Raw genomic sequence first — 23,781 nt, 5'->3', positions numbered from 1 at the left:
CCTGGATGTCCTAGACTTGCTTTGTAGACCAGGCTAGCCTTGAACTTACAGAGCTCCACCTGCCTCTGCCTCCTAGGTGCTGGGATTATTTTCATCCGAAGGCAATATGCATCGAGAGGCACAAGGAGGGTTCTCTGACCTCCCTTTGTACCTGAAGCAGAACTCAAAACTCTCAGAAGAAGGCGTTCCCTCACTAAACCATACAATAAGAATGTTTTTACTACCAGACTAGGAATTAACATGGGAATGCATTCATACAAGCAAAACCTTACTCAAGATTTGTGACCTTTCTCCTTCACTATTTCCCCATGTATATCCCAATTCCTTTCCCACAGTTCCCTGGCTTTTGACCAGACCTCTTTGTATTGTTGTTTACATTGATGTGTGTGTGTGTGTGTGTGTGTGTGTGTGTGTGTGTGTGTGTGTGTGTTGGATCTAACAGCTTTTTTGAATCTTCATTTTTCTTATGAAGACAGAATGCAGATGCTGACCTGGGCCCGCAGAGGTACAGTGCTTACATAGCGTGAGCAAGACTCTGAGGCCCTGGGTTCCATCCCCAGGAGGGAGAGAAAGATCCCTGTCTTGCCCTTTGGCTGCCTGTAGGTATGTGTACTGTGCAAGGAAGGATGAAGTCACCCTTTAGGTGCCATTCAATAGGGATTGGGTGTGGGAATCCTACTTCTTGACTTACCTGCCTCAGTTCTTGGACCCTACAACCATGGGATGAGTGTGACTCAGAAAGGAGGCCTGGTACCACAGCAATTCATTTTCTTCCCTCCTGTAATCCCTGCTTATGAGCACACTGGTGGTGGGGTGGAGCGGGGGTGGGGATGGGGGTGGGGTCAGACAGTGGCATTTCAACTGAGCGTTAACTTGTTCAGTTCATGTCCCATGGTACCACATGCCAGGAATTACGTAGCTAAAATGTTAACACACTGATTTTCTTTTTTCCTTTCTCTTAAACATGTGTAAATGTGGACTTTTTCTTCAGAGCACTGGTAGTCTTTGGAAACATCCTCAGCATTTGACTCACGGAGAAGTTGGACTAAAATGCCTTAGGACCACCCCGGCGGCGGGCCTTCAGGATGCCTGAGCTACAGCTCAGATGGCTGCTTCTACCTTGTTGGGAACTACTTTGTAGACTTTAGCTGAAGATCTTGAGCTGTCAGGAGCTGTCAGGATACTGTTTAAGATACAGACACATTCTTAAGACAGACATGCGCACCTGCCATCCCACGTACACATAGCAACAGCAGCTTTACCCTCCTGGGTTTTTTCCACTCCTTCCTCACAAACACACTTGCATGCCCCACATATGCGTTCAACCTAGACAGGTTCAGGGGCATGGGGGGCGGGGTGGGGGGCGGGGCGCCCAGGGGAACGGGACCCCAGGGTTGAATCAAATGCTGATTAATGCTGCTACTTTTATTACACCAAGGTCTTGACATTCGTTAGGTGAGGAACACAGAGACTGGTGGGCTGCTGTGATAGCGGCATGCATTCTTTCTACAGTGTGGCTTAGGGAGGCCGAGGTTACTGCAGCTCACACAACAGAACTGCTCTCCAGAGGGAAGAAGGGAGACACTGCAGGTCCTTGTTCCCTTGTATCAGCAGACACAATGAACTTCACCACCATAGCAGCCTAGGGGGTGCAGGGTCAGGTGAGTGTGCTTTCAACAGATGCCACAGGAGACCCAGCTTTGACAGGAAGTTCCTAAAACTTACAGCCAACAGTACTTCTAGGTTAAGTACATACTTCCCACATGTTGCACTGATTACAAGGACATGCTGAGCTCTGTGTCTGGGCTGGGTTAAGCTGCCAGGAGTCCTCAGTTACAGACATCCTGGCTTCACAGGGAAGAATAAGACACGATGGCTCTGTCACAATAAGGCCACTAAATTCACAGCAACAATGACTTCAGAATAAAGCTCTTAAGACTACAGGGAAACAGCTTTTCCTCTCTTGTCAGGTCCTTCTCAGGGTAGGCACTTGCCCTGAGACTGTCACATGGTCATTTCTGGGCTGCACAAATAACTGAGCACAAAGGAACAGAGGGGGGCGGGGAGCCACACATGTCAAGTCATGAGACATCGCCACCAAACATGGCAGACTGTTGTTGGTGAATGTCTTAGATGCCTTTCCTGGTTGGGCCGGATGCCCTCCTGTATCTGAAGAGCTAATCTGAAAAGAGGCTGGCAAAGGACTTCCTCAAGCTCCGGATGGTTTCCGCTTTGGCTTCATCCTCATTGGCTGAAGACCGGAAGAAGGAGGAGTCAGAGAAGCTGAACGCATTTGTCAGGGACTGCGACTTGCTTGAAGATAAAAACCAGAGAGAACATGAGGAGGGTGTTCCAAGTGAGGCAGCGAAGGGCTGTCACAGGAGGGTACACAATAAGAACGCCCCACTCCCTCACTCCCTCCCCAGGGAGGACAGGGCAGCAGGAGATGGTTGGGAGGGCGATGCTAGGCATTGGGAAACCCTTTCGCTACTTCCTCACCTTCAGTGCTTCTGAAACAGGAAGGGATGGGAACAGTGTGGGGACAAGACAGAAGGGCGAAAGAGACAGGGGAAAGAGGAAGAATGGGTGACTCAAAGGCTATGTCTTTTATTTGAGGCTAAAAAAGTCCCCAACTTCTAAGTACAGATCTAGGCAACTCGCACCCTTTTCCTTTCATGAAAGCAGATGCCAGCACTTATTGGGCTCCTGGCCCATTTTCCATCCGCTGTCAAGACTGGCTTAACACTGGAGTCTTGACTCTGCCACAAAGTCACGTCTGACCTCAGGCAAGCCATGTGTCACTCTGGCCCTGGCCTTTCGTGACGATTTTGGTAGAATGATGACCTCTGGGGCCTCTCGGTTCCTCCGATTTTTCTATTTCAAAGGAACCTTCAGCTTGATCCTGAAAGTCTAATACCTCCATTACTCTGGTCTTGCATTTTTTTATTTTTTATTTTTAAGAGAGGACTAATGTAGCTCAGGTTAGCCTTGAACTCCCTGTATAGTTGAGTATACCTTTGGGCTTCTAGCTCCTAAGTGATTGATAATAGGCATAGACTACAACACCATGTTCTATGGAGTGTTGGGGCTCAAACTGATTCTGCTGACTGTGCTACATCTCCAGCCTCATGTCTTTGATGATGATGATGGTTTTGGTTTTTTTGAGATAGGGGTTCTCTGTGTAGCCTTGGCTGTCCTGGACTTGCTTTGTAGACCAAGCTGCCTCGAATTCACAGAGATCCACCTGCCTCTGCCTCCCCAAGTTCTGAGATTACAGGCGTGTGCCACTGCACTTGGCTATGTCTCTGTTCTTAATATGGGCACAGTCACCCCATAGACGACTTCCTCAGAGGACCCTTGATATAAGGTTTGTGGGGTTCAGGGTACACAGGAGTAAAAGAGACACTTTATCAGGTCATGATTAGTACTAAATATTATAATGGGAAAAAACCACAACCTCCCATACACACACACACACACACACACACACACACACACACACACACACACACACATACACACACACACACACACACAGAGAGAGAGAGAGAGAGAGAACTTATTTTTCCATAACAAGTGATTCAGAAAGAAAAACTGTGAAGGCTGAAAGGTGGGGGAAAGCCAACACCACAATGCAGGAGGAAACATGAGGTTTGGCTTCCCTTGTGGCCTGGCTTGTCTTGACTCCCACTGAGTCCTTCGGGCTCTAGCATTCCTCTGGGACCTCCATCCCTCTCCTAAATGTTGAGTGCATCCAGGAAAGTCCCACCTGTGTGCCATTCTCTCCTCCCACAGGGGCTGTGGACAGGTGTCCTGCCTTTCGTCAGAGCTGGTGACAAGCCCTCACATGCTGGCCTCTCGGGAAGGAGACCTCTGCGTGCACAGGCAGAGGGCACTGGGTACAAGCCTCCAGTTCATCATCAGAGGCTGGCTCTGCTCATCAGCTTCAGCCCAGAGGCAACGGCAACCCAAAAGTTTGCTTTAATACTGGGGCCAGGGCAGATACGATGATCCCAGTCAGTAAGTAGAAACTGTCCCACTGGGGAAGTGACACGGCAAGTTGGACGTAAGAAGTGCTCCTGGCTTGAGCTGGGGAATAAGAGTAGCCATGTAAGATCAGAAGACCTGGAAAAGTGACCATCTGGATACCCAAGGCCCAGGCCAGATTCATCGCTGGTTTAGATGGGTGCCTCTGAGCAAAGTTTTCTTCTGTGTGCACAACTCATCAGTGCTCACCTGGACTCTGAAAGTCCACAGCCTCCCTCTGAAGACTCACTGTCGTCCTTCATTTTAGAGCAGTGGTTCTCAACCTTCCTAACACTTCATGTTGTGGTGACACCGCCCCCCCCCCCACAACCATAAAATTATCTCACTGCTACTTCATAACTGTAATTTTGATGTTATGAATTATAAATATCTGTGTTTTCCGGTGGTCTTAGGTTATTAATGGGGTCATACCTCATAGGCTAAGAACCACTGCTTTGAACCTACAAGCAAGGGTGGACCACCCTCGTGTCCCTGAAGCTGCTGTGATCTCTGCCAAGAGTGGTGACAGAGTCTGCATAGGCACACTAAAACCAGCACATGTGGCTCTGGGGAGTGTGGGGAGCAGACTGCATGGGGGCCACCCTCCACAGACAGGACCACTGCTTCTCTGTGCAGCAGAGCACTGTGCAGGGGCCCCAGGGCTGGATGTTGAGAATGACACTACAGGGAGTATGGGTCTCTTTTGAACTTTAACTAGGTGCCACCTTTGTTAGCCACGCTTCCTCCAAACAGAGCTGAAGATAAAGGCGGAGATGGAGTTAACTACGTATTCCTTTTCCTTTGGGAAGCCTTGCTGGTTGCATACTCTTGAATCTGAAGTAGGAATGACTTTAAGGGGTTTTTGTTGTTTGTTTTTTTGTTTAAGTTTGGGAGATATGCATATGGAGGGGGGGAAAAAGAGTATGAGCCCTAAGTAGGCAAAACAGAAATGGACCAGTAACTTGCTGCAATTCCTTATGAAGAAGAGTGGCTGTGAACATCCAGCTTAACCTGAGGCAAAATTTAACTTCCTTCATTTCTCCCCTCCCTAGTCAATCTAGCCATTCTTCTCACACACACCAGAAAACAAACAAACACCCACAAACCATCACCACCACCACCACCACCATCCCCAGATCATCAATATCTGTGGCAATCTGAAGGTGGTTCTATAGTAGTTCAGAAGCCCACAGCCATGAAGGGGAACAGGAAAGGGGGTAAGGAACTGCTGGGTTATCTTACTTGAGCTGTGGGTGAGGCTGGGGCTTCTGTGGTGGAGCAGCCGGGGGTGGCTGGGCCTCTGCCAGGGAGCTGCTGCTGGAGGATGCATCACCGTGGGTGGTGGTGGGGCCGCCCGGCCTCTGAGGAGCCGAGGAAGAGGAGGAAGAGGAGGAGGAGGAGGAGGAAGAAGATGGCAGTGATGGTCCCGAGGGGAGCCGACGTGGAGGCAGCACCTTGCCTGGGGGCTGCATTCCTTGGGGTTGCCCAGGGCCCCCTAGGTTCAGTACAAGAAAAACTTCATAATTTAACCATATCAAAGGGTTCTCTTAGTAGATTCTATGCCTCAAATGGTGTGGTTAGATCATTGCTAACAGGATCCGTGTAATTGTAAATAGCTACCCAGGGCCCTAGAGGGCTGGGAGGGGAGTCCTTAGCCAAGATGTCTTCACTGCTTGCTCCTCCTTAGACACTCAGCAACTTAGCCAGAGCAGAAGGCAGAAGGGCGGGGAAGAAGGCAGAAAACTGGGAGGCCCCACAGAGAGAAGCTTCCTTACAGAAGGCCTCCTCCGGCCCAGAGGGACTGTGATCTGCTTCCCAGAAATCCTTACGAAGGAGCCATCTTGCCCTAAGGCTTCCTAAGAGCCCCAGATTCTACACACAGGATGCAGGAGAGGGCAGGAGACAAACAGGAGAACGAGAGTCAGAACATCCGAGAAATAACCTATCGGTGACACTCCCCTAGCAAGATGCCAAGCTTCTCTGGGCCGTAAACCATTCAGAAGGCCTACCATTGTGTTTTAAAGACAGTAGTTGTTTCAAAGATGATGAAGGATGAGGACGTTGTTCAGAAAGGGCTCTGTGTCTTAAGACCAGCAGTGACTAACATGGTTTTAGTGGAGCTGCCCCTCATCTGCTCCAAGCCTGCAGGTGTCTGATTGCCACACCCATCCCACCACCTGACCTTCGCTGGAGCATTAACTCCCATGGCCAGGATCAATCCTTTCTTCCCAGACACTCTTTGCCTGAGTGCCATCCTCAGGGGCTCCAGCACAACAAACCGCTCAGGTGTGTGGGGAAATTCTCCAGACAGCGAAATCCCAGTCTCCCCCAGGGATGTGGGTACCATCTGGCAAACAGCCCCCTTACTATCAGCATACCTTTCACTCAACATGAGACACAGAACCATCAGACAGATGGCCCATTGAGGAAAAAAAGCTCTCCTTTGTCTAGGGGATGACGAACAGAAAGTGTGGTATCAACTCATATTTTTCAGAAGGGGATCTGGACATCTCTGAAGTCAAAAGACCCCCACAGACACATGCTGACTAGTGGGAATGATCCTTAATTGTCCTGGGAAATCTAGTTTCTCACTTCAATCCCAGAGTTTACACTCATGGGCCCGTTGCAGCTAAAACTGGTGCTGTTATTTTCCTAGAAACCAGAACACCCCTATGTCCTCTGCAGAGGCAGGAATGTGTCTATGCTACTGTGCACCCAGGACCACCAGCTAATTTCCCTTCTATGTGGCAAGGGCTCCCCTTTGTCATCAGTCACCAATTAATAGCAGGGTATGTTACACATAAATACATACATATATAAAGTATGTGGAATTCTATATGTTTAAGGGTTTCAAAGCCAAGCTAGATAACTAAATGACCAGCCAATTATTTCATGTGAACCAGCTTCTGCCTCCTGAAGTCTAACACCAAGACCATTACCTCATTAGCATTATTGCTGCATCGGTGTTATCAACTCAGGTTGATAACTCAGCCTCCTGTATCACAAACCTGAGTGCTTTCCCACCTGTACAGAGGTCATCGAACAGCCAGAAACTTTACAACTGAACACTGAAGACAGATATAACTTTTCCTTTATTGCACATTGAGCTGTACAAGAGAATCACAAAGGAGAGGTGGTCCATCACACTCCCACCAGCGGCTGAGGACCTCCCAGCCGTATTGGTACAAAAGAATGGGGGGGGGCAGGGGGAACAACATTGGAAAAGAAATGGGAACAAAACACCTGAACAGAAACCCTACACTGTGACAAAAGTGCTCCCCAGGCCACAGAGTTGTCCCTTAGCATGCTGCCTGAGGGCACGTGATAGTCAGGTGCTGCTGTCTGCTTGCGTGTGGCAGTGGGAGCTGTAATCAGCTTCTAAGCCCCACCTGAGAGGCCTTGGCTGATGCCACCCTGTAACCTGACTGAATTCAAATGGCAACTTTGTATTGTGGCTCACAGATGTCACACAAAAAGCACCTGGATGTAACACACTGAAAACATGCAGAAAAGCAATACCACCATCAGCTCGCCACTGGGACAAAGAAATAAATTAATTAATTAAAAAAAACAAACAAAAATGTATTCCTCCATTCTGGGAAATGTTCCTTCATTCTATTCTAGCATTTCTTTAGACCAGGAGGTGTTTAAGGTCCTGATTCTCAACCCACCTGGAAGTGCATATATGCATATATATGTGTGTATATGTCTGTATACATACATACATATATATATATATATGTATGTATTTACAACTGGCTGACTACTATCTTCATCTAAGGGAAGGGTCACAGATGTCAACATTTACACTGTATGCATTTCTCTAGAGCCTCAGATGTTTCCAGAAACCAAGAGAAAACAAGGCCTATGCCTGTTGACTCAGTTACATACAACCAATACTGCTTACTCCTTAGACTTGGAAATCCCAAAGCCAGCCATGTCACCACAAAGGTGGGGAATGTAAAAGTACAGACAGAAGCATTTCTTCTAAAAGGCAGATGGCTGACATGAGCTCCCATATGGGCTGTGGTACTACAGAAGGCCACTTGGAACCTATTCCCAGTCCTGCCCACAGACGGCAAGATGAGGTACTACGGACCCTCGAGTTCTGGCTTAGTTAACAGCTACATCATCTGTCCAGGGCTCCTTGTCAGAAGGAAGGACAGACACACCGGCAATGGTTCTCCAAAGAAGCCAAAGCTGAGAACTAAAGTGGTCAAGCCCAGAGTTATGTTGGCGGAGTGCCCACTCAGGTGACATGAGACACATCTGATCTGGTCTCATGTTGGGAGCCTGGGGTGTGTTCAAGTCCTTCTCAGACTGTTGGTCCCTGCATTCTCTGTCCAACACTGCTGGAGAATCAGCTCTGTTCATAGGTCAAGCTTTGAGGAATACATGGCAGCCCAGTTCCACAGAAGCACATATGGCCACTTCAGAAACAGCAACAACAAAGAAACAACTGCAGGCACTGAGATCAACATATGGGAAAACACGAGATCATTTAGTTATTGCACATCGGCGGCCCCTTAGTATTATTTTTATTTTAACCTTGTAGCTAGTTGATAATCAAAACGGAAGGGTACACAGGGTGTAAAATACAGAACACATTCCTGGAAGCAGCTGGTTCTTTGCATTTCATCACTAAAAACACAAGAGCTCTACAGGCACAGCCAGCTTAATTCACACACACTCGAACTGCACCAGACCGTAGCGAATGGAGAAAACGATGTATGCCTTCAAATTCAACGGATGGAACTATGAAAAGCAGACCTCGAAAAGAATCTCTTGGAAGTGCTATCTATTTACCCTAGTCATGCAGGGAGGAAGTAAAACACAGTTCACTGAAGACCCCAAGCACTCGTGGAGGTAAAGTGGGGAGGTGGTGAGTCTGAGCCCGAGGGAGGAGGAGAAGAGAAACTGGGCTGACTTTGTGGTAGCTGTCTCTCCCCATCCACCCCAGCGCTAGGACCTCATCCCTCATTGTGTGATGCTTTAACAACACGACCAAACCACCCGGAAGATAGTCACGCTGGACTTAAGAGAGGCACGACTCTTTTGTACGCTGTTGACAAACAGCCCTGGAACCACAAGGTATACAGAAGAACGCGAAAGCATTGTAAGCACAAACAGGGACAGGTAAACAACCAGACAGGGAGCTGACACTGCATAGGAGAAACAGTCCAGTCAGCACTGAGAGGGCACAGCAGTGCACCACTCGAGGGTCTGCCGCTCCCCTCCCGCCTTCCTTTCTTTTCTCTTCTTTTTGTTTTTGGCTTAAATTTTCTGCTTTGAGAAATTAACTACCAATCCCTTTAAGAAGCTTGGACTTGTTTTGGACCTACGGCAATGCCATTACAGTCGAGAATATACTGTAAACAACCTTGCGGGGGTGGCCGCTGAGGAGGGGTCTTGCTGGAGTCCGGTTCCTTTAGTGCTCCACTCTGGAAGACAAAAACAAAAACAAAAACAAACAAAACAAAACACAGAGATAAAAAAACAAAGCTCCGAGTGAATGCCAAAGACAAGTGCAGTGGCAAGGCTGCAGGGGGATGGGGATGGGGACCCAGGGTCTGCTCAGAAGTCCTGGTGTTCAGACCTCCAAGGCTTAGACTTCTGTAAGGAGTAGGCAGTGCGGGGCTGAGAACTATGGTGCCGGGCGCCTATGCCTCCACTATGCTCTTTCGTTTTGCTCGCTGCAGACTTCCTTTATTGGAAGTTTATGTTTGTGCTTGGTTTGCACTCCACACACCCTGCCACCCAGGTTCTACTTGTACTTTGTAAGCCGCCTTATGAAAGGAAAGCAACTGGGTTATGCATGGCTCTTGGGGAGGGTGGGGTAGATGTGTGAGCTTAGATGTGGCTCACTGAGGATCGGGATGACCTGTGTGTAGAATGGGTTCAGCTCAGGGTTGGCTGGGGTCTAGTCAACCACTCTTTGGGCTAGGCTGTGCTGCCCGAGGGAGAGGGACCCGAAGGAGGGTAAGATGCTGCAGACGGTGAAGCTCTCAAGGCCAAGTTGTTTTGCTGTCTCGAACTGCAGAATTATAGTCTGCCCAACGGCATGGCTCCACTCCCACGCTTCCTCTCCTCCCAGCTGGGATTCTGATTATGTCCTGACAGGATCAAAGATGCATGTGACTTGGTTTGTCTCACACTTGCGTTTCAGGCAGTGCATGTTTGGAGCTTGTCTTCAGTGTGCCGGAAACATCCTCTAAAGCCAAAGTGTGCCAAGTGGGTCGATGGTGATATCAGGGTGTACCTCCCCAACAAGGGCTGAGAAGTGGGCTAAATGTACCTCTGAGCAGCCTCCCACTTCCCTCTCAACGCCCTCATGCCTGGAGATAAGACCCCGAGCCCTATTCCCACATCAGTGCCATTTCTCGCCCCCCCCCCCCCGCTCCCCACTTGGCCTGGGCTGCAGTCTGGCCACCTCTCTCCTCCTGCTCTCTCTGGCCAGTTTTTAGTTCACATACCCTGGAAGTAGAAGTGTTCCCTTTGCAGTATCTCAGTCTTTCAATAATGACATCATCTCCAACTGTACAGGAGTTTGTACGGGAACAGGCCTGGCCTTTGCACCTCACAGCAGGGAAGCCCATCTTACCTGTCAACCACCTTCAACACCACCACAGAAAAACGGACATTTCCACCCATTTCTTCCAAGCACTGTTTCCAGAAGACCTGTTCTGAGCCCTGACACTGAGAGACACACATACACATACCCACTAAGCCAATTGGTGGCCACCTAACCCATCAGGGCTCCTCAGTTCCTCCCTCTTGGGACCATCTTCTAATTACCAGCTTTGATCAAGCATTTATCAGTTTCACTTAAACAATAGTGTCCTAGTCCTTTCAACTCATCTCTCTAATCTTTCTTCTGCACGGCCATTGCTACCCTTTTAATATTTCTCCCTAGTTGTGCCCCTTCTCTCAGTAGTTTACATCTGGAACTTCTTGAGTGTTCACTGTGTGCTGGGTCAATGGGCCCATTAGGTGGCCTCTCCCTTACACCTAACAGTGGCTCTATCTGGTAGATGATGCTTTACTGACATTCCCAATTGCTTCAGCACCAGTGGACTCAACCTCTCCAGCCTTCAGTTCCCTGATGTCCTAAAAAATATCCAAACCTTCTGAGCCTAACCTTATTGTTTAGTCTTTTTTTTTTCTTTTCTTTTTTTTTTTTTAGGCTGTATGTTCAGTGTCATGGCCCCTCATTATCCAAGACAGAATCTCGAGAATCATACAGCCCAAGCCTGTGGAGCATGTAGACTGATTCTCTCCCTCCAGTGCTCTGCTCTCCCTCAGGCCTCATGGAAGGCACTCACCATGCAGGCTGACCCTGGCTCTCCTCAGTCACAGAAATATACATGTGAGACATCCAAGGATAAAATGAGCTCCAAAGTCCGCTTCCCAAAGCTTTAGGGGAAGAAGTCCCAGAGGCAGTCCATAGGGCTAGACCCTGGGAATGTGCCTTGGCTATACTTGATGGTGCCTAGAGAGCGTCTTCTCCTGTCCCTGGTTTCAAGGAGGTTGTAGATGGAAGACTTCTTGGGGGCTGATGGAGGCCAGGAGGAGAGTCCCCCAGGACTGTCCCTTGCCAGGCTGAGACACTCTGGCTCCTCCCACAAGCCTGCTGTCTTCCAGGGGCTGAGGGCTTATTCCCTACGGGGTTTGGCTACCACGGGATCTGTCTCCAGTCACCAAGAGCCTCCTGGGATGCTGAATTCCACAGAAGTCTGGCCACTCTGGCGTCACTGCTAAAAATCTGGCCTATAGCCAGCCCAAGGCAGGAACTCATGGTCAGCCCGAGAAGTAGAGTTTCTCTCAGGAAGCTGATTGATTCAAACAGGTAAGGATGTTTAGCCCAGCTCCTGTGACCAGCTGCACACAGAAAAGGAGGAAAGCAGCCTTTGAGCTGCCTAAAGAGCCCCACGAAACTCTGACCTTTATGGAATGACTGCCAGAGGGTGTCAGTTTGATGCCACTGCCAAAACTGATGTGACTGAAGGTGCATCTGTGTCTTAGTAAGGGGGAGGAACAGACCCATTGCCTTCTTGCTTGGTCAAGTCTCATGAGAAAGTCCTCCCACCACTTCTGGGCACCTTTTTGAGCAGGTGCACTGGCAGGGTCTGTGAAGAGTTAAGAAGCTGAGAGACTGGAAACATCTTCCCTTATGTAACTTTTGACAAGTTACTTCATCTCTGAGTCTCAGCTTCTCCTAATGGTCAGACTACAAGGACTAAATGGTGACGTGACCCTGGCAGCACCGGTGTTAAGTGTGAGTCACGGCCAGGGGTAGCCTAGGTAATAACGACTCTCCCTCCGTGAGAGCTCTTCATCTAGCACCTAGAAAAATTCAGCCAGAGATCTGTAGAGGGGACACAAGTTGTCATAGGCAGATGACTTCTGTGGGCTCTTCTGGCTCCAGGCTTCCACTAATTCTCTGTGCATTTTCCAACTCTCTGGATGACTGAGGTAAGAGATAAGCCCTTCTTAGCAGTGCAGTCTTGAGGCAAGAAAAGCCCCAGGGCTGCTGGGCCTGAACAGAGATATCCTGCAGGCACAGGCTTTGAGGGACTCGGTGAAGGGAGTATGCTGCTGCCCTTAGAGGCTCACTAGGCTAATATCCTGCTCTGCTGGGTCTATGGGGCTTTAGCAATCAGAGGAGCCAGGGGCCAGGACAGATGAGCCTCCCGTGAATCAGCTGGTTGAGCATCTGGCTGTCAAGGGAGGAGAGCAAGCTTCCTCATACAGTAACCCAAGTGCCTGGGTTTCTCTTTCTTTCTTTCTTTTCCCCATGTTCTCACAGGTGCATCAAAACACCATGGTGTAATGATATTGTATAGAACCCCCTGAGCTGGGGGGTTAGAACGCCCAGCTCTCCTTAGCAGCCAGGTGACCCTGGGTAAGTCATGTTCATTGTCTTTCCTGATACGGGGGCACACACACGGAATTACCATCCCAGTTTCTCACACGAGGGCTTCGAGGTTTAAAAATAACAAATGAGCTTTATAAACTATCAAGTCCTAGCGAGTGACTGACATAAATCAGCATCATCGCTTCTGTTTAAACAAGGGCAAATCTATCGTGTGAGAACTGCGTGTATCAATGGAGAAGATATTGTTAAATAGCTTTCTGTCATCTTGTGCATAGTGGTCCTTGCATGGGAGAGTCTGGGTTGGGTTAGACCGTGCTTTCCCTCTGTGCATCACCGCCTTAGTTTGGGCAAGATCCACTCAGTTGTGAGTCACTGTCCTGGAAGAGAAACCAAGCCCATGGCTGAGGATCTATGGGATTCCTGCTAAAGGTACATCTTATTTTCCACCCTGTAGCTTTCGCTAGCAAGACTGACAGAGGAGCGCCTGAGTGAGGCCCCAACAGGATGGAAAGCTGAGGAAGGAAAGACATTGAGTGACTCAACTTTTGAGAATTGTTGGCTTAACACCAGCTGCCCCCACCAGGAGGAAGGCCTGTGCTTGCTCAGCATATCTGAGACAGGAAATTGGGAAAGGGTCCCAGGGTCTGGCCCCAGGAAAGGGGCCAGGCCAAGCTCCTTGCTGGCCACGCCACAGAACTATTCTGATCAGCTCCCCCAGGCCTCTCTTCCCCGGTCCAGTACTCCAGGGAGAATGAAGCAGGAGGCAGGAATGTGGTCAGGAGGTTGTAGAGCAAAGGGGACGGTGTGTTTTCAGCACCTTGAGACCTTTCTGGACTCGCCCTTTCAGACGCTGCTGTCCCCTTTCCTTCCTCTGCAAGGGTATAAAAGGTATCCAGGGGTGAGCTGAGGCTCCTTCTTTCCCAGGGGACCCGCTCTGTGGGCAAAGACCATTGCCTGGACCGTAGCCCTCCCATAACCTGAGGACACCAGAAATGGTCCGTGGAGGCCACAAGTCCTATGGGGGCTCTGAGGATCAGGTCACCCTGGGTCAGAGTGTCAGTTTCGAGTGATTAAAGATGTCCCCGAAAGTAAAGACAGTCCAAAAATAACCAGTTTCTCTTAATAGTTCGTTAAGGGATCCAGACACTGGTGGCTTTATCTGAACCTGCCCCCAATCTCCTTGAGTTCTCAGCTTCTACTCACTGGGGAACATGGTCTCCGAAGCCAGTCCTGCTGTGGGAAGCAGGAAAGCCTTGGTTTGTCCTAACTTTACCTCTTAGAACAAGTGAAACAGCCCCGATGTGGGGCTGGAGGAATGGTTGTGCCTCTCTGTTAAGTGTCCAGCCCTGGAAGTTACCCTTCTCAGAGTGAAGAGACCTCTTTTCATTCTTGGTCTTCTCGTTGTACTTACGAGCTCAAGGGAAAAACGTATTTATTTTATCTTATGTGTATGAGTGCTTGCCTGCATGTATGGATGGATACCATGTGCATGCTGATGCCCACAGAGGTCAGAGGTAAGTGTCCTTATCTCCTGGGAGACTTGGATCCTCTGCAAGCACTGAGCCATCTCTCCGGCCCCTCCGTCCATTTAGTCTAAACTCTTCCTCCTACCTCTCCCAGGTCTGGTGGTTACATGCAGCCTGGAGCACAATGCTCTAGCTCTGGAAGATTCTGAGAGTTACTTGCTCCATCAGCTCCCACCCACCCTTCCTTTCACCACCTCCCCAGTAAGTAGCTTATCCCGCTGAGATCTGAACATTAACGTGGCAGTCCCACGGTCCAGAGCGGCAATCTCTGCTCTCACCATCAGTGGGTTGATTCCATATACAAGGCTAAAGCCTGTCTTCCAACAGATTTGCCTCTGGGACCATTTCTAATCCGTGACGGCATCAGAAAGCTAAAGACATTGAGTCATAGGCTTCTCGAAGCGGCTGGTAGCCGAGTTCCTTTAACTTGTTTTGCTGTGTGTGAGACAGGGTCCCACGTATCCCAAGCTAGCATCCAACTCTCTGTATAGTCAAGGATGGCCTTGGAACTTTTGATTCTTCTGCCTCCACCATAAGAATGCTGGGATTGCAAGGGTGCCACCACACCTGGTGCTGGGTATTGATCCCAGCGCTTCATGCGTGCTACGCAAGTCCTCTGCGACTGAACTACAGTCCCTGCCACCATCCTTCCACCTTTGTCCATAGAGTAGATGAGCCACGAGCCCCAACATCCTGGTCTCTCCTCTGAGAACACTCAGTAGGAATCCATCCTTTTACACTACCAGCCCTGGACTAGAAGCAACATTCAAGATTCAGGGAGAGAGCTTCATCTTATCCCAGGTACCAAATGCACATCAATGCTTCCAAAGGCCTCGTCTTAAACTAGGTCTCTATGGCTCTCACCCACAAGCCAAATCGGGAGATGGCTAAAGATGTAACAAAGGGGCACTGGAGAAAGATCAGCCTTGCTTCACTCGTCAGCATCTGGAATTCCTGCATTACTGCTTGGCATTTAATCTCTGGGAGATTTCACAGGAAGATAAAAAGTGTGAGATTGATGTAATGAGACATACAAACAAACAAAACCCAGCAGCCACATGAAGACAAGAAAGTCATCTCTCTTGGCAAAAACCTGAACCCTCTGGCTACCTGAAGGTCTCTCCCTTGTTTCTGGGAGTCTGGAAAGCAGCTCTCAGCTCTCCAGAGCCCCAGCTTCAGGCCCAATGATTCACCCCACACTTCTCAGCTATTTCCCAGTCGTCAAGCTGTTCTTGACATACTTGGTGGCCCTAGGTACTAGATTTTTCCTAAGCTCTAGAGATGAAGTTGTGAACAAGTTCCTACTCTCAGACTGAGTATGTTTGGGGGATGGGACAGCAAGGGTGACTGGCAAAGAGGGTCTGTAAGTATGGACCACAGAGGCTCTGCAATCGTTGGCCACCAGGTGTCACTGCCACCCTGAGAACAGCATACCCTGTTTAGAGGTTTCCTTGAATGGGGCAGCTGGAGGCTAACAGGCCAGGCCAGACTGAGACGGAGTCACTGACAGCCAAATCAAGCTTTGCTGCTCATCTCTCTGCTTTTGGTGACATGGTTGGTGCTTCCCTGATTCTTAGAAGGATGCACAGCAGTTAGCTGACTTGTGTTTTCCATGTTTAATCCACTACTCCAGGTAAGGGGCAGGCCTGCAGCAAGGCAAGGCATACCCATGCCTCGACATCCTCTCCTCCCTCCCTCTAGCCTGCTTCAGGTAATGTTTAATCATAGGAAGGAACTCTCTAGTGGTAGAACAGGGACGGACAGAGAAAGAGGCACCGGCAAGTCACAAATCTGTCCTGGTCCTCTTCTATATTACTGGGCAAAGGGCAGATCATAGGACTTTGTGATTTAAGCCAGAAATCTTTTCTCTTTCAGCCTGTGATTCCATGGTCACAGCTGAAGCTAACAAGAGCGGCTTGACTGAGGATTGGCATACATGACACAATGCAGGGACTTGGCAGGAGACATGACACGTAGGCTGGGGGCCCAGGCAACGTTTCTTGGTTTACATCTCTTCTGCTTGCACACTACCAAGGGTCCCTTAGCATCCTCACATTAGCTCCAAATAGAATGATAGGGCCATTGAAGGTGTTGGTTCCAAATGGGGACACATCGTCAATTATGTTCTATGAAGCCTACTATAGGGACAGAGGAAGTAAAGTAAAAAAAAAAAACTTGCCCGACCAGGAAGAGTATTTTACCCTTGCCATTTAAAAAAGACCTGCTACTAAACTCAGAGATGTTAAAAATAGATTTATATTTGTTATTGTGGTTTACATTTTCTACAGACAACTGACTGCAACTTGGGCAAACTGCTCTCAACCACCTTTTTTTTTTTTTAAAGAAGACCTGTGATGTTCACATGTGCTGCATAACAATATTTAGCTCAATGACTGGCCATACACATGATGGTGGGCTCATGAAATTACATTGCCTAGTCATGGCATGCCCTCTTAGTTTGCACTACATCAGTGAAGTCACATGAGATCAAAACTCCCCAGGAATATCCCAGTTGTAGAACCCTGCATGACTGTATCCAATGGCTGCTGGGTTCTGGAGGCTTTGCTAAGCCCTTGAGATGGAATGGTAAACAAATTCCTACTTTCAAAGTGTTTGCATTCTGGTAGAAGTGATAAAAAAGCAAAAAGAAAAGAACAATCTTATCCAATGGGAAGTGGGGAAAACACAGCTCAGGGAAGGAAGGGTAGCAGCTGCTAAGCAGGTGGCAACTTTGGATAATTGAAGAAATGTTGTACTGTTGTGAAAGTTTCTTTACCAAAACAGTGAGTTGTGCCAAAAACAAAAGAGAGAGGGCGTTTTAGGGAGAGGCTATGAGAGATACATAGGCCTTTAGGACTAGCATCGCTTGAGTCTAGAGCACAAAGTGCAGATGGCACAGGGGTGAAAGGTCGGCGACATCCTATTTAAGTAGCTTGGGAAGTGTAGGCGAAGGGAGCGGATAGGGTGTTGATGGAAAAGCCAGGACTGGGCTTTGGCTATGCTGTATTGAGACAGGCAAACGAAGGTGCTGAGCGGGCATTAGACACATGACTCAAGAATTGCAAGGAGTGGTCAAGGCAAGAGATAAATAGAGGCTGGCCAAACTTAACAGGGAGTTTTTCAAGTCGGGGTACATCTAGAGATTTATCAGAAGTGGAAGGGCCAGGAAAAAATATCTGGGAAAGAAATGTTAAGACCAGGCTGCCCTGCTTTAAGTTATTCCACACTGTATAAAACAGTTGTTCTTGTAGACTGTGCCTTACTCTAAGGGACTCTATTTCATGAACAGTTTTGGGTCCCATTTTAAAGATAGAGGACACCTGTGCCCTCGGGCGTGCACACACAGCACCATCTGTCCAGCACCATCTACATGGCACCATCTATTTGGCATAGACTGACAAAGTACTTGTTCCTGGAGTAAAAAAAGATGCCATCGTATAAATTTATTAGGGTGTATTAAATCACACCAGGGAAACTGGGCCTAAGAACTTATCAGACACACCAGATAAGAAAGGATATTCTTTCCTGGATACTCCCTCCCTGGTCCCAGAGGCAGACTCCCAGAACTACAATGATAATACCCCTCACTGACGTGTCATCTGGCCAGCCTATGTATGCACGAAGGACTGGCAGACAGAAAACTCCTGACTATCCTTGAGCTTTGACTCAGTCCCCGCTGCTGACATGGCTATTCAATTTCCTCCTGCCTGTGTGACCTGCCATTCATCCCACTGCTCATCCCTCCCTCTAGACTTCCCCTGCCCCCTTGCCTCTGCAGACAAACTCACCTCCATACTCCACTCTTAAAGCAGCAGCTGACAACCGACAGCTGAAGTGACAGCTGCTTCTTCAGCTTTTTCCCTGCAGCAAGGTTTAGGTCACTCTTCTCCTAATCAATATAGACTCTGTTTATACTCCTACCAGCCCCCTTCTGAAAAGCTCTTGACTTTAGCCTGCTGTAGCCACTCTTTAATCTACATACATACATGGAGAAAGATACTGTGAGGTGTGTGATGAGCAATCTTAGAGTTAATATTTGTAACTCAGATTGCAGTGAAAGAGCTTCTGATGCCTTTGCTAGGTCACCATGAAAAGGTGGGAATATTTGGCAAGCTGACTGTTAAAAAAAAAAAACACAAAACCATTACACCTTGTGAATTTATTGCCGTTCAATAAATTCTGACATTGCGGGAATGCACAAACACGTTTGTCTGTTTGACATAACACATTCACGACAATAAGTCACCGAGGTAGAATGAAATACAAGAAAGAATGCGGTTACAGAGTCTTATCAAGCAGTACCCTGAAGGAGTCAGCTGTATCAAATGCTATTGTGAAACCAAGACAAGAAGAGACATAAAAGTCAGACTCGGTGACGTGGAGGTGACTCTGCTAGGAGCAACTTCAGTGGGATGGTGGTGGTAGACTGTGATTTGACTTTGGGCGGCCCAGTAGCCAGTCCACATCCAAAAACAGTCTGACACCACCATTGGGGTAGACTGAGAAAATATGATATGATAAAGAGGTGACAGTGGGAAAAACAGTGTGGGGGGGAGAAGTTGAGCTAAAGTGAATCGGGTTTGAAGGGTGTTTTATTGCTCTTTGTTTTTTTTTTTTGTTTGTTTGTTTGTTTTGTTTTTTTTTGTTTTTGGTTTTTCGAGACAGGGTTTCTGTGTAGCCTTGGCCATCCTGGACTCACTTTGTAGACCAGGCTGGCCTCGAACTCACAGCGATCTGCCTGCCTCTGCCTCCTGAGTGCTGGGATTAAAGGCGTGCGCCACCACGCCCGGCTGCTCTTTGTTTTTTAATGGGAGATGTTTCCACATGGTTGTGACCATTTGGAAAAGGATAAACTAATTAAGGAAAAGAGAAGGAATACTTTAAAGCAGATACCATTTCTCTATAATCAGAAAGGATGGAAATATTCTAATCCCCCCAAAATTTATTATGTGTATATTGGGCTTTTTCAGATAAGGTCTCACTATATAGCTCTGGCTGGTCTGGCACTCGATTTATAGACTAACTCCTAGAGATCTGTTTGTCTTTGCCTCTCCAGCTGTGATTAAAGGCACCCACCAGGCCTTGCTCCAAAGAAAATTTTAGATTGGATCGCCTGTGATAGACAGTTAAACAGAGCCAGAGACGGGTCTAACTTATCAACTACCACATTGTTTCAATTTAGTCAGTTTTGGCAAAAATATTTATTATACCCCATGTTTCTACCTACTTTAAACAGCATACATTCTACTGACTAAAATGACAGGTCTCTTGGCAATTCAGGTTCATAATCCTGGATGTCAGCCTTTCTGTCTACAGTTCTGCAATGCTTGAGTGTTTAGGGTAATTAGCTTCTACCCTAAATAATAACCTAGTCTGATTCTGCCTGCCTGGTATAAACATCCAGCCCTTTATTCTTCCTCAGTGAAGGCTTTCTAGAAGGCTGATAGCTTGCTCGTGAGTGCAGTGCAATCTTGGAAGGCATTTGGTCATCGCCACACAAGGTGGTTGTGTTTCTCCAGGCCTCAGACTGTACCATTTCAACCCAGAATGCGCCTCTTGCACACGCCAGCCTTCACTGGGGGCTTCATGTTGTTCTGCCTTGTTTTAGGGTTTCTTCTCTTAATTCTCACGATGCTCTATGGACATGGACTGTGGTTACCTTTTCTTAACTATTGCAATGGACCTTGTCCAAGGCCATAAAGCCAACAGATGCAGGTTTAGAATCCATATTCGGGTGATGGTCATTTCAAATGGACTACACTGCTCTGTTCTGTTCTGTTACAGTCTATTCCCAGAACTCTTTCTAAGTGAATTTTGAAGGAAAAGGTTTCTAAGGGAATCCTAATACAAATGCCAAAGCCTGAGCCTCATTAAAGGGAGATGATTCCTCTCGAAGTTGCACAGATGCCTTGGGAGCACTTGCTAAGACTCAGTGCCCTGATTCGCCATCCAAGTTCTTATTGCTCTGCTACGTTCAGCACAGAGAGTCGTGGAGATATGCATTTCAGAACTTCAGACCTGAGGTCTTCTCTGTTCTTTGGCTAGTTGCAGAGCTGCTGGGCCTAAGGTTCTGCAGAAGTTTGCGTGGGTTTCCCAGTTGACCGGCATCGAGGGTGCTGCCACTATGCTGGGAGTCGTGTGCCACATTAACCGAGAAATGCCCCCTTCCTTCCCAGGAATGAAAGCAGGTTTCTAACCTGAATTTTACCTTGTTAGTCTTCCTCAGAACTGGGGGCTGACTTTTTCCTCCTTCCAAACAAGCAGCCTTCTAAAAAAGATGCTGCTACATACACCAGCAGTGAGGAGCCAGTGAGCCACTGGCCTAGACTTCCCTCAAAGATCTCCTAGTTCAAAACAAGGCTTCCTGAGTCACAGGAGAAATGGATCGTAGCTCCCTGGAGCCCTGGGTACTCTGCTCTGATACTGCAGACTGCTGAAGAGCAGGCCTCTAAAAAGGGGTACTTGAAGGTAACCCAGAGGAAGGAGCTGAAGAGGAAGGAGAGAGAAAAGACCTTGGATCCCAGCTAGGCCTGTAGGTATCTGACCTCTGTCTCTTCCCAGAGCCACAGTGTCTGCAGCAGTGGCTCCCGACTATGCTGTGTCTCTTTGCAGTTCCTTACCTGTGGCTGCTGGGTGGTTAAAGGTCTCTGAGGAGACAGGGCAGGAGTCCTGGACAATAGCTGGTTCATCTTGCTGATGACGAGATCAGTGATGAGTTGTCTGTCCTCCACTTGGTGGTCCCCAATCAGTGGCATGCTACAGTCCATGACCTAGTGAAAGATGTGGAACTGTAAAGGGTCCTCTGTGTTTTATGTTTTATGGGAATGGATACAGTTTAAGCCAGCAGAGGTGGTCAGTTGGCTGGAATCGTGTTCCTCAGCCAAAACAAGAACCGTGTGCTCCTGATACAAACATTTGCCATGACCCCTTTCCTTTCCCTTTACCGGAGCTGAGATCTGAGATGCAGACTGGCTGGCTCCTGGGAGTGGGAAGAGGAAAGCAAGGAGAAGGTATGGCCTGGGGCTGGAAGGTTACAGTGAGAAGAGCAGGAAAACAGGAAGGGACTGCCTTAAGAGCAGGCAGTTTTCATCTTCTGACTTTTCTTTGTCTGTCTGTCTGCAAATGTTCTGCTCATGAGCAGCCTGACTCTTGCCCTTGCTCCTGATGGGTACAGCTTCTCTGCCTGCCACTCATCTTGATTCTTCCTGTATCTAGGGCAATGTTTCCCTGCCCCCTTTAGGAAATATCTGCTTTAGGAGGCTCATAGACTCTGGGGGTCCGAGTCTCACTTGGTGAGGATAAACAGGCTGACCTAGAGAGGGTGGTATGGTTATCTAGAAAGCTCCATGGTACGCAGGCTATGGAGTAAATTCTGAATCTAAAACCCACTTCGGCCTCCTGACACTGGTATCCTGGAAACACCAGAACTCCTATACTCCCAGGAAGACTGAGCCTAGTGGGAGGAGAGGGTGGTGTTCACACTGGCATAGCTTTCCCTTCAACAGGGGGAAACAGTTAGCCAAGCTTGGTTAGGGGACCTGGCAGAGTAGAGCATCTCAAGGCCAAGAGATGGTAAAAAGAACCAAGTTGACACTGATTCACCCTGAAGCCATAAGCACATTCATGGCAGAGAGGCTGTCCTTCCTCACTTAATAAAGTGATTGGGCTGGACTGAATGATTCTCAAAGGTGGCTTTCTCAGAGTTAAAAAAAAAAAAAAAAGATACAATCACTATAATGTCTCCATAAAGACAGGCTGGGGACCAGGAACCTAGATGTGCCATCTGTTGTTCTTTGCGTGGCTTGGCCAACAGCTCTCTGCTTAGAGAGGAAGCTTGCTATGCAGATCCACCATCTTGGAGCTCCATAATTAGAAGACTCTAAATGTAGTATGGGATAGTCACACAACTTTTGAGCCAAGAGTCCGGTACTGCACAGTTATCTGTCCCTTGGACTTACCTCAAAAATGTAGTCTTTCCCATCTTTGCCATGCACAGCTTTGACTGCACAGATGTCCAGGCCACCAAACATCTCAGAGCAGGCATCTACCCAGAGCTTGTACCTGGACGGGATAGGAAGATGTCCTGAGGCTAAGAAATTGAGCTTCCATCAAGCCTCCATTCTGGTAAGGTCTTTCTGCCCTACCCCTCCCATCCCCCACTTCTATTTCTTTTCTTCTGCCCCATCAAGCACAGTCCCTATTTATGGCACCTCCTCTTCCTTATCTACTGAACCTACCCATATTTCTAAGACCAGAGTTAGGCCTCACCTTGTCCAAAAGGCCTTCCAGACCACACTGTTATTTCTTTATTGGAACTCCTATGGTACATAGCCCTTATCTCTGTAACAGCATTTGACTTGGCCCTGCCAGATCTTGCTCACTGGCTGCCAGAGCTTCTGTGTTTTATTAATCGTCTCTATAGAAAGCCTCCCTCCCTTTAGATGTGGCTATTTCTAACACATCTTTATTGACCTCTCTCACTCACCGGTCTGACATGGCGATCTGCTCCAGCATTGCGGAACCAGTGTTTGTCTTCCAGTTCCCTGAGATGGATGTCCTCCTGAAACAAAGCCCCACCAGGAAAGGACAGGCTGTGAACCATACCAGGAAAGGACAGGAATTCCAGAACTACAGATTACCAGATCGCCCCTGTGTTCCCTACCAGAATTCCCCTGAGCAACCAAAGGGTCTATCTGTTGGGCCTAGAGTCACCTGTGATGCCTTGTTTGCTCAACAAAGGTCTATCTCATACAGCTCTGGCTCCATGGAGCCTGCCCCAGTGTTTTCAACCAGAGGAGCTCTTGCTCTATTTGAACCCCTAAAAAAACGACCTATATCTCACTCGTAATCTTAGATCTACTTTTTACCTTAACTATTTGAGCTGAGTTGTAGGCCAAAACTTGACCATAACTATATCAAAGTCTTGGGGTACCTCTGCCTTATGCTCCTAGCAGCCTGTTTAGAGTCTGGACTGACTGAGAGTAATGCATGAACAGATTCCCACTAGCTCTCATGGATATCTCCCACCATCTTTACCTGGACATTTTTTTAACAGTTACCCTCTGAGGGTCTCTAGAATAGTAGCAGTTTAAACTTAGTGAGTCACTTCCCCTTTGGGGCTTGCCTCAAACAGCTGAGGAATCAAGAACCAGCCTCTGCTAGGTTGTGCTCCTCCCATGAAGCCAACCAATTCACAGTTTGAATAGAGCCAACTAGTCCTGGCTAAGTAGGCGGTAGATGGCCAAATTTCTGGATCTGGATTGGCTGGGTGACCCATAGGTCACTCTATTTCTCTGACTCTATCTTGTCTGTGAACACAGGGTTACCATGAGGGCCAACTGGTACAAGCTTAGA

General features: G+C 48.1%; 1 protein-coding gene across 1 annotated transcript in view; it reads right to left on the bottom strand.

Annotated features, from left to right (window-relative positions):
• Positions 1-1,394: 1,394 nt before the first annotated feature.
• Positions 1,395-23,781, bottom strand: part of Syn2 (synapsin II) — a 132,645-nt gene continuing 110,258 nt past the window's right edge. The window contains exons 8-13 of the mRNA XM_051155111.1: positions 22,913-22,987; positions 22,386-22,488; positions 21,048-21,197; positions 9,407-9,467; positions 5,269-5,521; positions 1,395-2,313 (exon numbers count right to left, since the gene is read on the bottom strand). Coding sequence (XP_051011068.1) covers positions 2,178-2,313; positions 5,269-5,521; positions 9,407-9,467; positions 21,048-21,197; positions 22,386-22,488; positions 22,913-22,987 — 778 coding nt within the window. The 3' untranslated portion in view covers positions 1,395-2,177. The remainder of the gene's footprint in view (positions 2,314-5,268; positions 5,522-9,406; positions 9,468-21,047; positions 21,198-22,385; positions 22,489-22,912; positions 22,988-23,781) is intronic.

Source organism: Acomys russatus, chromosome 13 (genome assembly GCF_903995435.1).
Source record: "Acomys russatus chromosome 13, mAcoRus1.1, whole genome shotgun sequence".
Taxonomy (NCBI): Eukaryota; Metazoa; Chordata; class Mammalia; order Rodentia; family Muridae; genus Acomys; species Acomys russatus.
Note: the sequence above shows the minus strand (reverse complement) of the source record. Positions and strands in the feature narration are given on the sequence as shown.